The 16,748-nt window shown below is 43.2% G+C and overlaps 1 protein-coding gene, 1 long non-coding RNA gene and 1 pseudogene across 2 annotated transcripts; 1 reads left to right on the forward strand and 2 right to left on the reverse strand.

Moving 5' to 3' along the window:
• Nucleotides 1-420: 420 nt before the first annotated feature.
• On the reverse strand, nt 421-16,237 carry LOC141444441 (cilia- and flagella-associated protein 44-like). The gene is made up of 6 exons (XM_074109988.1): nt 16,157-16,237; nt 15,449-15,580; nt 14,942-15,083; nt 14,576-14,675; nt 2,827-3,049; nt 421-690 (listed from the first exon to the last, which is right to left on the reverse strand). Exons 1-6 carry the CDS (start codon nt 16,235-16,237, stop codon nt 421-423), a joined length of 948 nt encoding a protein of 315 aa, XP_073966089.1.
• On the forward strand, nt 1,128-1,931 carry LOC141444812 (uncharacterized). The gene is made up of 3 exons (XR_012453212.1): nt 1,128-1,157; nt 1,315-1,494; nt 1,630-1,931. It is a non-coding gene; the product is annotated as an uncharacterized lncRNA (long non-coding RNA).
• Nucleotides 13,217-13,990, reverse strand: LOC141444403 (uncharacterized; annotated as a pseudogene).
• Nucleotides 16,238-16,748: the final 511 nt, after the last annotated feature.

The following is a 16,748-nucleotide window of genomic DNA, read 5'->3' on the forward strand; positions in this document are numbered from 1 at the left end:
TGTGACAGAAAGATTTAATGAACTAAAAAAAATACTATGCTCACCCACGACATTCCTTACCTAAGTACAGATACGAACAACAAGAGTTACAGTGACAAATTAAAAATTTAAGTCTAACATCTGATATCATGGTGTACGGTTGTGTTGCTCTGAAGATAAGCTCTAGTTGAGTTCGAAACGCGTCAGTGTAGTGTGGTGGTGGTGATAGATGGGTTTCTGTGATTTGTGCGTGTTTTTACAGTGCGGAGGTGGAGGAACTGCATGGAGACGCATATCTAGCATAAACGTAGCTATCATAAGGTCGCGGGTGAGCAAAGTAATAGTTTTAGTTCATTGATATGGACCTCCGCAAAGTACCTAATGCCTGATTCGATAAATTACAGAAAGGTTTTGTAAAAACGATTGTAATTACAAGTGTTGTTAGATTAGACTTAACAATAAGGCCTTTGATTTATCATCAAAATTCGTTACACGGTTTAGCGCGTACTTACCATCAGAGTCCCTGTCCCGTGGTGGGCGGTATTTCTTCTTGAAGATCCGCCGAAGGAAGTCAGCGAACTTGTTGTCTTGCACTAACTTCTTGAATGCCCTCTGCAGCTCCTCACAGTGCTCGTTAAGAGACTCCTTTTCGACATAGTGTTCCTCGATGCGATGCTCACAATCCACTATTTGGTCTTGGACACCGCGCACCTAAAGAAATATATACTTAGACCGCACCATAATTTATAGAAACATTGTTTGGGAACGTGTCAAAACAAATGTAGTTTAAACGTGTCCAAACCAAATAAATGACGTTCATTTGATATAACATAATTTTCGGTAAAACAGATTGGTGTAGGTGAGGTTAGGGTTATAAAATAACAATCATGTAAAAGATGTAAATTTCAATGAGAATAAGTTAGCACAAGTTAAGCAAACTGGTGATAACTATAATATTTTAGCTACCTAAATCTTTGATGAACCATACTACTAGATTCAAGGTCACAGCTCTGAAACGGCCAGAGAAATAAGAGCACAAAATAAATTTGTGCTATTTCTGACAGTACGCGTCAACCAGAGCCAAAGTGCGGACGTGTTAAAATGCCACAATGTTCATTTATAAATTGCGGAAACAGCCACCGTAACAGTAGGGTTTCTGAAGGAATATCCTTCTTTAGGTAAGTACAAGTCAGTATTTTATTTAAAGTACGTAAAAATGGCAGTTTACATTTAAAAATCAATAATTTATTGTTTGGCCAACCATCTTGCCAATAATCGGTGTTTCTGGAACAAAAAATTCGTAGAGTAGTTCTCATTTTAAATTTTTTTTTGTAGATTTCCTAGTGATCCTTTTCGCTGTGCGGAATGGACATCTATTGTCGCGAGAGAAAGAGAAGAAGAACTTTACAGACCGCACAAAAATCGACTGTATGTTCGATTCATTTTGATAAATTTGACATAGTTGGAAATAGCCAAAGGCGTAGATTACGGAAAATGGCGATTCCAAAATTGCAGGTAAAGTTACATAAATGTTTAAATAATATAAGATTAAGTGTGGCGAGGTGAAGTGAAGCTATATTATTAAAGAAGACGTAAAGCTTCAAGTTCAAGCCGTATGTATGATATTTATAATATTGCCGTTAATTGCAGATTCTCGTGAAACAAACAAAATACAGTGCACAGAATTAACCGAATCGATGACGTCAAATCTGGTAAAACATTTATGTTGTCTTTTTAACCCCTGACGCAAAAAGGGGGGTGTTATAAGTTTGACCGCAATGTGTGTCTGTGTGTCTGTCTGTGACACCGTACGTAGCTCTTAAACGGGTGAACCGATTTGAATATGGTGTTTTAATTTGAAAGCAGGTTTTTGAAGTGTTGTCAATCACCCATTTTCTAATTAGTTAACTTAATTCAGTTAAGTATCTATAAGAACATTTCGTTTCATGACAATATTTTATATGTAATTTTTGTGTTATATTTCTGTGAAATAAAAAACTATCTGTCTTATAATAATTGCGACTCCATTATTACCCTGTTCCTAAAATAGAATGACATCTTTTTGAAAGATGAATGTTCTTTTGTTAATCGAACGTTTTTGCTTGTCTTATGACGATACGTCGTAAGTATTATATACAATTACTATTATTTGAATCTTTGTTGCTTAGACTTAAGGTATATATTTAAATTAATTTAGAAGGTAAAACAGATATATAGCTATGAGTATAAGACTGTCTATGACATAAGCAACACGGCCACTTTTTCGCTTTGATTTTGTATGGGATCTTGAATCTAGTAGTATGGTTCATCAAAGACCTATACAATTAGTTCGTACTAACGCCTTACTTGTACTATAACTTATTCTGTGCTTACGCTCATCTAAAAATCATTGGTTGGATGTGTACGTGTGACGTTTGTGGACAAGTATAAGCAGGAAGTAACAAGGAAGGTTAGTGTTTGTTCGATTCTTGCCAAATAAGGGTAGATGATATTTTTTCCCACTAATTTGAGGGTACTTCCCACTGGAATGGCGATGCTATCTTACGCTGAAGAGGCTTCCGAGCGGACGTTTGTTGATGTAGACGACTTTTTGTCGGTCTTCTAACTTCTAAAGAGAGTTGTGCTGTGTTTTTGTTGAGCTCGTAGCTCCTAAACCTTCAACAAAGTGCAAATCCCGAGGAGCCCTACGCCGTGTCAATCGCGAAGGAGACCCATTTGCTGGCCTGGTGCTGGAACCTGAATGTCAGTGGGAATTTTCATCATTTTATGTTGCACGTATGGTTGCGGAAGATTGGTTTTAGTTCATGTCATGAGTGAAGTTTGATGCTTCTTTATTCCTATCAATACCTGCATCAACTTAGAATAGACCCTTTCAGCAAGCCTGTCCTCGTGCGCTTCAAACCGGTTCAGAACGTTCATCTCGCGATGCAACTGACACAGCTTCAGCTCCAACAGTTGGTTGTTCTCCTGAACTCTGATTCGCTCGCGTTGCAGCTGCCGCAGACGAGCGTCGAACTGTTGCACTGCCATTTCTGCATCCGCTAGCAGCATGTCTTGCTCATACAGATGTCTAAAAAAGATAGATAGTTGCATAGCTGCAAAATCTTAGCAGTCACTCCAATCTTCTTAGAATTATACATATTATGAAACTTGTTATAAGGAAGTGCAAGAGTCGTGTCGAGAGTTGAGTCGTGCTGCCATGTGCAATCAGGTGGACGAACATGGCTAATGCTTACCAGAAGCCGCTATGCCACATGATCAATAATCTGTTACGTGTAAAAACTATTCTTACAATATTTTGCTTGCGATTAATACTAATCATTTCCTCTGTCCAAGTGCCATATTTACGTAAAGATATGAGACATTGTGTCTTCACTTCATTCATCAATATCACCCATCGTAAACTGGGGCCAAACAGCGAAGTTGGCGGTGAAGATAGGATAGGGTACCCTACCTCACTATGACTCACCTCGGCACGGGTCGCACCAAGACTATACATCGAGTATTTTTTTTATTTTATTCGACTGGATGGCAAACGAGCAAGTGGGTCTCCTGATCGTAAGAGATCGCCACCGCCCGTAAAGCTCTGCAACACCAGGGGTATTGCAGATGCGTTGCCAACCTAGAGGCCTAAGATGGGATACCTCAAGTGCCAGTAATTTCACCGGCTGTCTTACTCTCCACGCCGAAACACAACAGTATGCAAGCACTGCTACTTCACGGCAGGATTAGCGGCCAGCGACAGCGATTTATTACCAGTATTATTAATTATTTTGTTATCAATGCGCAATAATAGTACATTACTGCAGAGGCCATGAAGTAAGGGATTGATGGACGAGTTCGGGGTAAACGAGTCCAGCAATCCCTGTTCTGGCCGAGGCTTGTATAGTGCTTTTCTCAAACAATGTGAGGAAATGCTTCATCCATCCATCCATCCATCCATCCATCCATCCATCCATCCATCCATCCGTCCGTCCGTCCGTCCGTCCGTCCATCTGTCCATCCATCTGTCCGTCCATCTGTCCGTCCGTCCGTCCGTCCGTCCGTCCGTCCATCCGTCTAACCATCCGTCTAACCATCCGTCCATCCGTCTAAACCATCCGTCCGTCCATCCATCCATTCATCCGTCCATCCATCCGTCCGTCTGTCCATCCGTCCGTCCATCCGTCCGTCCGTCCGTCCGTCCGTCCATCCGACCGTCCGTCCTTCCGTCCGTCCGTCCATCCGTCCGTTCGTCCGTCCGTCCATCCGTCCGTCCGTCCGTCCTTCCGTCCGTCCGTCCGTCCATCCTTCCGTCCATCCGTCCGTCCGTCCTTCCATCCAACCGTCCGTCCGCCCGTCCGTCCGTCCTTCCGTCCTTCCATCCGTCCGTCCATCCGTCCGTCCCTCCGTCCGTCCATCCGTTCGGGCATACGTCCGTCTATCCGTCCGTCCGTCCGTCCGTCCGTCCGTCCGTCCGTCCGTCCGTCCGTCTATCCGTCTGTCCGTCCGTCCGTCCATCCGACCGTCCGTCGGTCCGTCCGTCCGTCTTTCCGTCTGTCCATCCGTCCGTCCCTCCGTCCGTCCATCCGTCCGTCCCTCCGTCCGTCCGTCCGTCCGTCCATCCGTCCGTCCATCCGTCCGTCCGTCCATCCGACCGTCCGTCCGTCCGTCCATCCGTCCGTCCGTCCATCCGTCCGTCCATCCGTTCGTGCATCTGTCCGTCCATCCGTCCGTCCATCCATCCATCCATCCATCCATCCATCCATCCATCGACGCGGCGCATCGCATCGCATCGCAACGCATCGCGTCGCGTTGCATCGCATCGCATCGCATCGCAGTATCGCAAATGCTTACAAAGTAGTGGTGGTTGTGAGACGTATGGAGCAACAGAAACAACCGCGTTGTGGCAAAGCTGATTTATTACTGATTTCATAGGGTGCGTGACGACGCAGCGTACACGCATACACACACTATGCAAACATCCCATTTCCTCCACCTTTATTAACCTAATGGTACCTGTTAACAAAAACAAACAAAACTTTAATCAATTACTTCTTAGGACCTATGCGATCCCGGGGCGTAAACGCTGCGGCCATGGCGTAACCGCGTTGGCTATCGATTCTGATGCACAGGTGTCTGCGACGGTAGTACAGGCTGCGCTACCTCAGTCACCTCCATAGACCTCTCTGTGCCTTCCGAATCCATAGCCTCACAATCAGTCCATTGCTCCCCCTCCTCCACGCCATCATTCCTTTCCACGTCCTCCTCTCTACGTGGAGCCTGTTATGTTTGGTAAGTCTGATCGTAGAGAAGGGGCGCCCGGTACTGTATAACGTCAGGCTCTGTATCAGGCAAACAAGAGCCATGAGTCTCCTGAGCAACGTATTTTATCATCTGGTCAACATGTCTTATACATTCAACGTGATGATCGTTAATAAATATCTTGTACATTCTATTACCAATCTTATTAATAACAACCCCTTCTGTCCAACCTTCTTGCGTGCACTGTACCAACGAACCCAAACACGATCTCCATTTTGAATTGTACAGTTAGTGACTTTTAATTGATTCTTTTCTATTGAGATGGTCGTATTAGATTTTTTGGTAAAATTAAATCCAACCGTGTTCTTAAATTACGGCCAACATTAGCTTGGCCGGAGTTTCACCTGTGGTACAATGCACGGAGTCCTATAATCAAACAAATAACCTATTAATTGTCATGGACTAATTGAAGAGACAAATTTTCATTAAGTATGCATTTCAATGATTTCTTACAAAACGTACCATATTTTCCGCTTGTCCGTTACTACAGGGATGAAAATGGGTGACGTCATGTATTCTATACCATTGTTGGAACAAAAATTATTGAATTCAGCCGAGTTTATTTTAACATCATTATCCGAGACTAAGAGATTAGGAATGCCAAAAATGGAAAATATTTGCTTTAGTTTAATATCAATGCTTAGTGCATGTCCCGTTAGCCATATGCAAGCATTCGATCATTTGCTATATGCGTCTACCATCACTAAATAGACCTTTGCCCTATGGTCATATCGTCGCTTCGGAGGTAAAGATACTAAAGCGACACTTTGGGCCAAATTGAGTATATACCACCGGAATCAGCGAATTTTTCTGCATCGATCTATCTGGGTTTCGGGACGATCAGAGGACTTTTTTGGCGCTTTAGTCCCTGAAAAATCAGTGAAATTTGGGACACTTATTACTAATCCGACGCTTAAATTGAGTATTTTCTCTTTAGTGCTTTTACCTGTTTTAGTTTCTAAACGATTATATTGTTAAGTCATTTGTAATTTTTCACCTTTAAATACATTTGGCGTTTTAGTACTCTTTGCATATCAAGAAATTTGATTCTTCGTCGCTTTAGTAAATTGTTCCAGTCTATTCTGAAGTTTTGGATGCGTTTAGTATTTTGGTTAAACTGATAAGAATATATTTAAGTCGTTTGAGTATTTAATACAAAACAGTTAACAGAATTTGTGGTGTATTAGCGTCATTACAACATAGCAAAAGAAAGAAAACATTTATATTAGTAAAAAACATAATATTAAAGGATTACGTTTGGTCCAGTAAGTCAATAATTTGTCATTTTATTGTCAAAAAATAAGTGTTTAGGTATTTTTTTTACGAAAAATCAATTATATTCTATAAGCCAGTTAGTAAAAGTACCCACGATTTTCGTACGAATTGTAGATATTATGCCAAAGTAATCTGTACTTTAATCTTAGGAATTTAAGTTACAATCACTTTACCAAGGATAGGTAAGGTACTATGCGCGTCTTTTATATCAACGCAATAATAGAGCGTGTTGGCAACAAAACCTGAAATAATTGATTGTGATTACGAAAGGCAAGTTTGTAAAACAAATAATTATTATAATTATGTGCACTAACTCTATTGACTGTTATTAGAGTTAGGTACGAAGGAACATGATAAAAAGGTAACCTTATTGTGAGACTTCTATGTATCGGAAATAGGGTCTGATATAGAAATATGATGAATTGACATCTAGCTATTCTAAACGCCTAGGCTTTACTATATAAAAGGCTCAAATTATGTTATTGAATGGCAACTTTGAATAATTAAAATACTTGAATTTCAGATCCAAATGGAATCAGATAAACATGTCTCTTTTTAAAAATTCGAATCCGGAAAGTGAAAAAATCAAATGTATAACTTGCCAAAGCTTAACGTAGTGCGACGCATTAACTTCGATGGTAAATATATGACTGCCTTTTCGCTCTGGACTCAATAAGCCGCACCGAAGTTGAGACTAGATTGAAGGTCTAAACAAGAACCACAACGTGGTCTTTAGGTGGTAAGGATACCCTCCTCTGGACAGTAGGAGCCAAAGTGAACGGTCTGCGCTTAGCGGTAAACAGATATGCCTGTGTCTTGGCAGCACTGAACTGGACCAAGTTGGCCGAGCCCCAGTCGGACATGGCCTCCCAGGTCGAATTCGTCCGCTGTACCATAACCTCCCTGAGTGCCCGATCTTATCATCGCTGGCCCGGGCCCGGCCGTTAGAAAGGTACCTCTCTGCAATTTTGCGTCATCTGCGTACCCAAGACATCGGGTATGAGCAAATCGTTGATGTGCAGCAATAATAGAGTAGCAGATAGGACCAATCCCTGAGGCACCTCGGCATTGATTGCCATGAGATCAGATGAGCATTCGTCAATGACGACTCGATTAGATCGGTTCCGCAGGAAATCAGAGATCCATGAGCATAGGACAGGAGGAATCCTGCTAAGAAGGCCTCTGTACAGACCCTATCGAATGCCATGGAATAGAGACACAGCAAGAGCTTCACCATGCTTCTCAACACGTTCACACCAAATGTGAGTAGCATTTACCAGAAGGTTCCCAGTGGACCGATTTCGGCGGAACCCGTATTGGCGTTCACTGAGGAGATCGTTACCTTCTAGATATACCTACCAGGAACTTAGCATTCAATACACGCTCCATTACCTTACATAGTATGGAGGTGATTGCGATAGGCCGATAGTTCGACGGGTCGGCACGACTGCCCTTTTTGGGTAGGTACTGGCTGCACATTAGCAATCTTCCACGATACCGGACCTGCCCCAACTTGGGAGAGCCTGAACAGACGTGTCAAACCGGAGACAGTTCCGGAGCACAGGTGTTTAAAACAATTCCAGGTATAGTTTATTCCTAGTTTTATTCACGTCCAGAGAACGCAGCGTTCTTAAAACCTCCATTTGGTGTATTTTGACCTCCTGCTTAAACGTACCACATGAGAAATGGAGGGAGGCGCTACACTACCATCATCAAGACGCGAATTTTCCGCAAGAGAGACAAACAGGTTTGCCTTCTCCGCTGCAGTGTGAGCTAGCGACTTATCCGACTTCAGCAGTGGTGGCAGTGACGGACGACAAAAATTGGACTCCACCGATTTGGCTAAGGACGAAAACGCTTAAGGAATGTATTTTCTTTCTTTCTTTTCTCTCCTTACTCTTAGAGGGGTAGGAAGCAAATTTGGCACCAATACAACCAACATAGAGGAATCGCGCTTTCCGTATGACCTTTTTGCAGGACATGGCAGCTTTGTTGAAGAGCTGTTTCTTAACGTATACATCCGGTCCGGAGCTTTGCGACATCGAGCATCAGCCCACAATAAGTAAGCAAATAGAGTGCTTAATAGCTTCAGCTTGAGTGCACTCAGCGTTAAACCATGGGCAAGATTTGCCACCAGTGGATACGTCAGAGAAAGGAATGAAATATTCCATACTCTGACGCAACACATCGGTAACAGCTTTTGCGCAGCTCGACGAATCGTTACTGGGAAAGCAAGTTTTCTGCCATGAATAGGAAGCAAAGAAATGACGCATCTCATCCCAATCTGCTTACTTGTATCGCCATACTCGCCGAGTACCGATTGAGCAATCGGGAGGAGAGTACTGCGATACAAATTTCACCAGATAATGGTCAGAAGTACCCAAAGGGGAAGACACCGACACATTGTTCCTGTCTGGATCAGTCGTCAGCAGAAGGTCCAAGCAATTAGGCGTGTGCAAGGCAACATCCGGTATGCGAGTCGGTTGTTTAACCAGCTGGGCCATGACTTGGTACGGGAACAACCAGTCCTCGCAGTGAGCATTAAAGTCCCCCAAGAAAACCAACTACGCAAGCGGATACCGTTGCTGAACCACACACCTTGCCGTAACACTGAAGTGATCAAAGACCCTGGTCGTCTCCAAGTCACCGCTGTGCGACCGATAGATCAGAGCGTAAACCGTTTGTTCACACCCAGTGTCCATCAGTAGCCAAAGAATGGAAAGCTAGGATCCTCAAGGTTGCGGAGACGCTGAGTACAGATGTCATCACGAACGTACAAGCAGACCCCAGCACGTGGCTTAAAAGTATGCTCCAGGCTGTACCCTGGGTAGTGTGGGTAGTCGGTGGGCAAGAGATCACCACCGCCCATATACATCTGCAACACCAGGGGTATTGCAGACGCATTGCCAACCTAGAGGCCTAAGATGGGATACCTCACATGCCAGTAATTTCACCTGAAGAAAAGAAGGAGATGAGAAAGACAAAAGTTAACAGGTTAGAAAAGACGGCAGTTGAACAGACACAGTGCTGCTCACCCAGCAGCACACGAAAATGAGCCATAACACAAGGAGCCTGGTCTGGTGACTGCGGGGACGCCCGAACCCCAAAGACGGCTTTCGGGTTCCCTCCACGGTCGCCAACCGGCACTACAGCACATCTTCGGGATTTTTCGCAAGTTAACGGGGCAGCCTTTCAAAGTTGGCGAAACCTCTACTGCCGTCGGCCAGCGGAGCACTGTGCTTCGGATTCCGCTATCCTCCACGAACAGGCACTCGGTGCAGCAAACTGACGGCACCGAAACCGGTTTGCACGCAAGTCCCTGTCCAACCCGTCCCTCCACATGGCTACTCCTAAGACCGTTGCAGCATAACTTAGAGTTAGGTGGGGTGACAAACCGCGGCGAAAGCCTACCACCAGAATGAGGTTGTTCATCATTGGCGCTACCTAGGGGACACGTGTGGGTAACTAGAGCTAAAGGCCACGGACGCGAACAGCTTTATCCCCCAATAGTTGACGATAGGCAGATAACGATACAAGAACCATGTCAAATAAAACTTAAAAGTTTCTACGATTTCCTGTGTTTCTTTGAATTAGTAATATTGATTAAAGTCAGCAGGCTAACTACGAAACTCGAAACTCGGAGTTCGTGTCGTGCGGTCCCTCTGACTCTTATACTATTTAATACGAGAGCGAGAGGGACAGTACGATACGAACTTCGAGTTTCGAGTTTCGTAGTAGCCCTGCAGACGGTCCATTAGTGATCATTCGTTAAAGTAATCTAAAAATTAGTATGTGTATATCAAACATTTAACTTGCAAGTCTATTAGTATTTGTAATGTTTTATGATTATCATTTAATGGTGCTTAAGCATTATGCAGTTGTAAAATAGTTTGATTATTGGTGAATAAGCATAAACACAGTTTGATAAGAAAATTGATTAACGCATTAAGTAAATGAAGATAAAAAAACTAGAATAAATATCCCGTTAGTCATCTGAAATTATGATATACATAAACCAATTCTTACGTTTAGTCCTTTTACCTTATTGCGGTTGTCTCAAAAAGTTGGAGACGAATGACTAAAGCGCCACCTAATCTTCTGAACTATTGTACTTGGTCAAAATTATACATTTCAGTTCATAGTATGCTGAATGACTTTTATATAGTCTTAGAAATTCTAGAATGTGTTCACAAAGAAAAGAGTTATGAATTTTTTTCGTCAAAAAAAAACTTTAAATCGCTCTCTCTAAAGTTGGTTCAAATGTCGCTTTAGTAATCTTTACCTCCGAAGCGAACGATATAGGTCAATGTGTACCCGCGCCACGGCCGGCGGGCCGCGGCGCACACGCCGCAGCCGCCGACATGTCGCTCGATATCAGCGTCGATGCCTGGCCACCACATTCTGCTGCGAGCATTGGCTTTCATTTTAACAATGCCTAAGTGTGAATTATGTAATTCATTTAACATACGGTTTTTTAATGACTGAGGAATAACTACTTTTGGACCTCGTAGCAGGCATCCATTTTCAATCTGTAAATCAGATTTACAGCGAAAATATGGAATTATTGAGCTACATTTAATTTTTCTAGGCCACCCCCGATTCATATATTTTAAAACGGTTTGCAATACATTATCATTTTTAGTCGCTTGCTGTACATTAACTGACACTGCAGGTAAATTCTCATTCAGAAAGTTTAATGAACAGTATTTATCGTAAACTTCAACTTCACCGGAATTACTGCTATTGTCATTCAAGGAGCGCGCGAAAAAATAATCCGCTGCTACGTTATTACCGCCCGATGTGTACTGCACTACGTAGTTATATGCAGACAATATGATTGCATACCTTTGCAAGCGCAGCGCTGACGTCATAGGAATACCTGTTTTTGCAATTAAAGATCGAAACGAGCGGTCTATGATCAGTTTTTAGGACGAATGGGGTATTTCTTCCGTACAAATATTGGTGAAACCTTTTTATTCCAAAAATGATAGCCGTGGCTTCTTTTTGAATCTGGCTATAATTCTTTTCACTACTCGATAGCGATCTCGAGCCGTACGCTAGAGGCCGCTCTCGGCCGGCGGCGTCGCGCTGCGCCAGCACGGCGCCCAGGCCGGCCGGGCCCGCGTCCACGCTCAGCACGAGCTGCGCCGTCGGTTCGAAGTGCGCCAGCACACGCGCTCCGACGCCAGCTCGCGCTTGACTCGCTGCACAGCCTGTCGCTGCGGCGCGCCCCACACCCACTCGGTGTTAGCGCGGAGTAAATCGTGAAGCGGACTCATTACAGCAGAGGCGTTCGGAATAAAATTTCTATAATAATTCACCATTCCTAAAAATCTTTTAACTCCCGCTACGTCGGTGGGATCTGGTGAATCAATTATAGCCTTAACTTTACTTGGACATGATTGTAAACCATCCTTACTAATAACATAGCCCAGATACGTAACATTACTTTTGAAGAATTCGCATTTCTCCTTCTGTAGTCTTAGGCCCGCGTCCTTTAGTCGTTGCAAAACTATTTTTAATCTTTCGAGGTGTGAATGCTTGTTAGGACCAGTGACGCAAATGTCATCGAGCCAACAACTTACTCCGTCGATACCCGATAATAGGGTTTCCATGGATTTTTGGAATATCGCAGGCGCGTTAGCTAACCCGTACACCAAGCGAGTATATTTATACAATCCTTTTTGGGTATTGATAGTGGTAAGTTCCTGGGATTCGTCACTTAATAAAAATTGATTGTAGGCATTCTTAAGGTCAATTTTACTATAATGTTCGCCCCCTATTTTGGCAAACACTTCCTCGATCCGCGGTAACGGGTATTTGTCAATTACTAGATCTTGATTTAATGTTACGGAAAAATCACCTGCAATCCTAACTTTCCCATTCTCCTTAAGAACAGGAACTATGGGAGTGGCATATTGTGAATGGTTAACCGGTACTAATATACCTAAACTTACTAAACGATTTATTTCTTCCTCTACTTTATTCTTAAGGGCAAAGGGTACGGTACGGGGTTTTGAAAAATTTAGGAACTGAATTGTCCTTTAATTTTAAATTAACTTTAAATTTATTAAATGACCCGAGTTCGTCTCGCCATAATTCAGGATATTGTTCCAACAATCTGAGTACATCGCGGTCTTCACTCATATTATTCAACCTTGACGTTAAAACTAGACCAAATGCGGACATAAAATCTCGGCCGAGCAAGGGAGGTCCCCCGTTTTGTACAACAAAAATATTTATCAATTTAGTTTGTTTTTCGTAAGTTGCTTCAATTGTAAAATAGCCTAATGGTGAAATTTTATGTCCGTTATAAAGGCACATTCGTAAATTACTAGGTACTAATGGATAATCAGGAAACAATTCTAAGTATAAACACTCCGCGATTACGCAAGTACCAGAACCGGAGTCGAGCTCCATAGAAATAAGTTTAGTACCTAATTTTACCTTAATCTGAATTGGTTCAAGATTGACATACCTTAAATTAAAATTTGACATTCGTCGCAACATGTTTCCTTTGCCGAATCTTCACTAGGCCCATTGTCAATATTGTTTATTCGTGACACTCTGTTTTGGCAAACCTTCTTCAAATGACCAACTGTACCGCACTTTTGACACCTATAGTTTTTATAGCGACACTTGCCGGCATCGTGGTTCTTCATGCCACATACGAAGCATCTGTGTTCATCCTGCTGCCGCCCCGCGACTCGCCGCTGGCGCGCCGCTCGCCGCCGCCACTGGCTCGGCTGCCGCTGCCGCTCGCTCGGCTGCCGCCGCCCCCGGTCGAGACGCGAAATAGTGGCTCCTCTTTGATGCCCGCCGCATTGCTCGTCATGAACGTTTTGGCGTCTCTAGCCAATTCCGCCTTTTCCGCTACTTGTAATGCTTCCGCTAACTTCACCGACGAAGCGTTTTGTTCGAACAACCTGTCACGCTCGGGCCCGGTCCCAGGCCTAGGACGAAACGGTCCACGAGAACCGTCTCCAGTGCGTCGCCAAAATCACAAAGGCTTGCTAGGCCTCGTAGTCGCGCCGCCCAATCTCCCAAGGTTTCGCCCGAGTTCCGAGTTGCCCCGTAAAATCTCGCCTTGTCCCCGTAGGTACACTGCTTCGGCCTGAAGTGCTCGTTGAGTAATGTCAGCAGCTCCACATAACTCAACGTATCCACATCCTTCGGATACGCTAAGTTCCGCACCAAACGGTATGACTCATCACTAAGATGTGTAATCAATACTGCACTTTTATTCTCATCTGTTACTGCATTTGCCTTTAGATAGTAAGTCAGTTTTGTTCTAAATATTGACCACTCACATGTTTTATAATCAAAGCTGATCAAATTTCCCATTTGTGACATTATCGTTATTTTATTTTTATTTTGCGTGGGTAATTTTGAATCCTCGATCGACACTGAGACGTATGGAGCAACAGAAACAACCGCGTTGTGGCAAAGCTGATTTATTACTAATTTCATAGGGTGCGTGACGACGCAGCGTACACGCATACACACACATATGCAAACATCCCAGGTTGGCTGTTCGTAATTTTTCCTTTGTTAGTTTAATGTTAGTAAGCAAAATTAAAAAGTTAGAGCAGCGGACAATAATGGATTTTCATACATACTTCATGGACTAGGCCAAGAAGTTATGTAGGGAGGTGGTAGGGAGCCATAAATGAGAAACTTCATGTCTCCATTTCGTGACATTAACGCATACATTTCCGAGCATGTTTGAGAAAAATCTATTTTATCCCACTAATATGATAAATGTGAAAGTTTGTAAGTCTGTGCGATTGTTTGTTTGTTACTTGATCACATCTAAACCGCTGAACCGATTTAGATGAAATACGGTGTACAGATAGTTTGAGTCCCGGCCTTCCGGGAATAGGATAGTTTTTATGCAGGAAAATTGCACAGTTCCCCCGGGATAGCGATAACCGAATTCTAAGCAGACGGAGCCGCGGATAACGCCTAGTATATAGGTACATAAATTTATTTTAACTAATGTAATAAAGTAAGACACCTTTCAATACGCCTCTCTCGTATTTCAATTTCTTCAGGTGTTGATTCAAGATCTGGTGCAGCTTTTAACAATACCCAAGATGCAGCGAGGGGGCGCGTTTCTGGAATGAAGTTTGAAGTTAGGTTACATTGCGAAATTGATGGACTATACATGTTCAAGGCGCGATTGTGGTCAAAACCGGCGGGCATATGCAGGCCGCTTCCAATCGAAGCAACTGGAAGTCACTCAAGGGATGATGATGATAGGTTGAAGAAAAAATAGGACTGAACAAATTTTTACACTATTCATTTTGACTGTATTGTGCGTATAAAATACGCACAATACAGTCAAAATGAAATAGTGTGTATTGCTTATCTAGATCATTACCAGAAAGAGGCACGAATCTGGTGACTCTTGGTTGTCGTACTCTGGGTTGCGGATAAGTGGCAGTGGATGTCTCGCGTCGATCCGCCATCTTCTTACTGGACATTGCTTGCCGACCGGTGGCAGGCTTTACTTCTGGTTTTATCTGGTCAGGTGAAGAGTATATATTAGCATAGTATATTAATATTTCTTTACATAGATACATTCTAATTTAATATAACAAAGTGGTTACAAATTTAAATTAATTTTAACCATTCTACTTTGAATTACCTTATCCGCAGGGCCCTCAGCACTGTATCTCTTCCAGCTACAATGGAGTGGTGCCGTGCTGTCTTGATCGACCCTTGTTTTGGGCTGAGGCGTGTAATGAGGGTAGGGAGCGCTAGTTTTATCTACTTTTAGTTCCTAACTGCTAGCCCATCTTTGCTACAGAATGCCACCATCATACCTCAGGTTTTCTCCGGGAACTCGAGTTCGTCGTCTATTGTCGGCACGGCGGCGCGGGCGCACCATCTTAGCCGGTATCTCCCCGCGGATCTCCGCCAGACGTTCCCCGATCTGCTTCATTTGGGTCACTAGGTGCACTTTGTGATCGCGTAACTGAAGCACCTTCTCGTTGAACACGCGTTTGTTGTCGTAAATCTGTGTACGGATTGGATATTCAAAGCCAAGTGAGTAATATAAGTAAGTTAAGTTGCTGTTCGACATCCTTAAACGATTTTGTAATTTGTGTATTATTTTAAGAGTCACTATACTTTTTGATATTGAATAAAGTTATGTCTATGTCATTAAAATTACAGTCTTTGAAGTTTTAAGCTGTTTCTCCATCTTTCCATGTGGAAAGAAAGTCGGTAATGAATGGTGCGATGGAGAAACAGCTTAATACTCTCATCACCTCAATAGCTGGTGGTCAACTGCAGTTCATTTCTTGTGGAACTTTTTGTCACAGATGGCAAAACTTAGTCAATATTTCCGAACCGAACTTAGGGATTTTCTCAAAAAACGAGCTTTACTACTGTTTTCTCAAAGGGCCGGCAATGCGTCCGTATTTCAACTTATGTAATGGATGTTAAACCTAAGGGTAGTAAAGGAATTTCTTGGTCAACTACCACACAACTAGCATGATATTTCTCGCTCTACATCTAATTAATGCTTTACGTTACCTCTTTTCTAATCGCACACACTCGCAGCTGCGTATTGTGTCCCGGGAGGGGCTACGTAGTCAGGGTGCGTCTTGAGGACACGATTCCCTATGGAAGACTCGGCCTCCTTCAGTGCCTCAGCAGCGCCGGGCGGCATGGCGGCTGGGTCTGGCTTGTGGGCCAGGTGCTCTTGCCACTGGGAATAAGGAGATTAAAAGTACTATTTGCTGATTAGATGGAAACCAATTATTATCTCTACCTTTGCAGGTACTAAACTCGCTAGACAGCAACAGATTTTCGCTGGGTCAAGGATCGTTTGAGCTCGTACTAGTTTTATTTAGAGAATCACATCTGCGGTTATCCGGAGGTTTCTTAGTCTAGTAGAAAATTAATAAGCATTATTCACTCTTGACGTTACCTAGATAGTATATTTAGGTTTTTTTAAAGGCACTCACAATGCTAAACCGACACTGACGTTAATTCGTAGAGATTTGAGGAATACTTATAATTTTTATGATAAGGTCTCGGAATAACGACTGTATATGACGATCGTCGCTTATCATCGCACCCACTGAGTTACTGCGATACCGCGAAACCGTGGTATAGACACGCAGTTATTGTCAAGCGTAAGCCGTGCGGACGAACAGACGCGGCGGTTTATTGGCATT

Source organism: Choristoneura fumiferana, chromosome 30 (genome assembly GCF_025370935.1).
Source record: "Choristoneura fumiferana chromosome 30, NRCan_CFum_1, whole genome shotgun sequence".
NCBI lineage: Eukaryota > Metazoa > Arthropoda > Insecta > Lepidoptera > Tortricidae > Choristoneura > Choristoneura fumiferana.

What these genes read in the sequence shown, in the direction of transcription:
- LOC141444441 (XM_074109988.1), bottom strand. Translation starts at nt 16,237, where the DNA reads ATGCCGCCCGGCGCTGCTGAGGCACTGAAGGAGGCCGAGTCTTCCATA. An exon ending in GGGAGATACCGGCTAAGATG is followed by an intron (nt 15,084 to 15,448) that starts GTGCGCCCGCGC and finishes TCACCTGACCAG; the next exon opens with ATAAAACCAGAAGTAAAGCC. An exon ending in TCTATTCTAAGTTGATGCAG is followed by an intron (nt 691 to 2,826) that starts GTATTGATAGGA and finishes ATATTTCTTTAG; the next exon opens with GTGCGCGGTGTCCAAGACCA.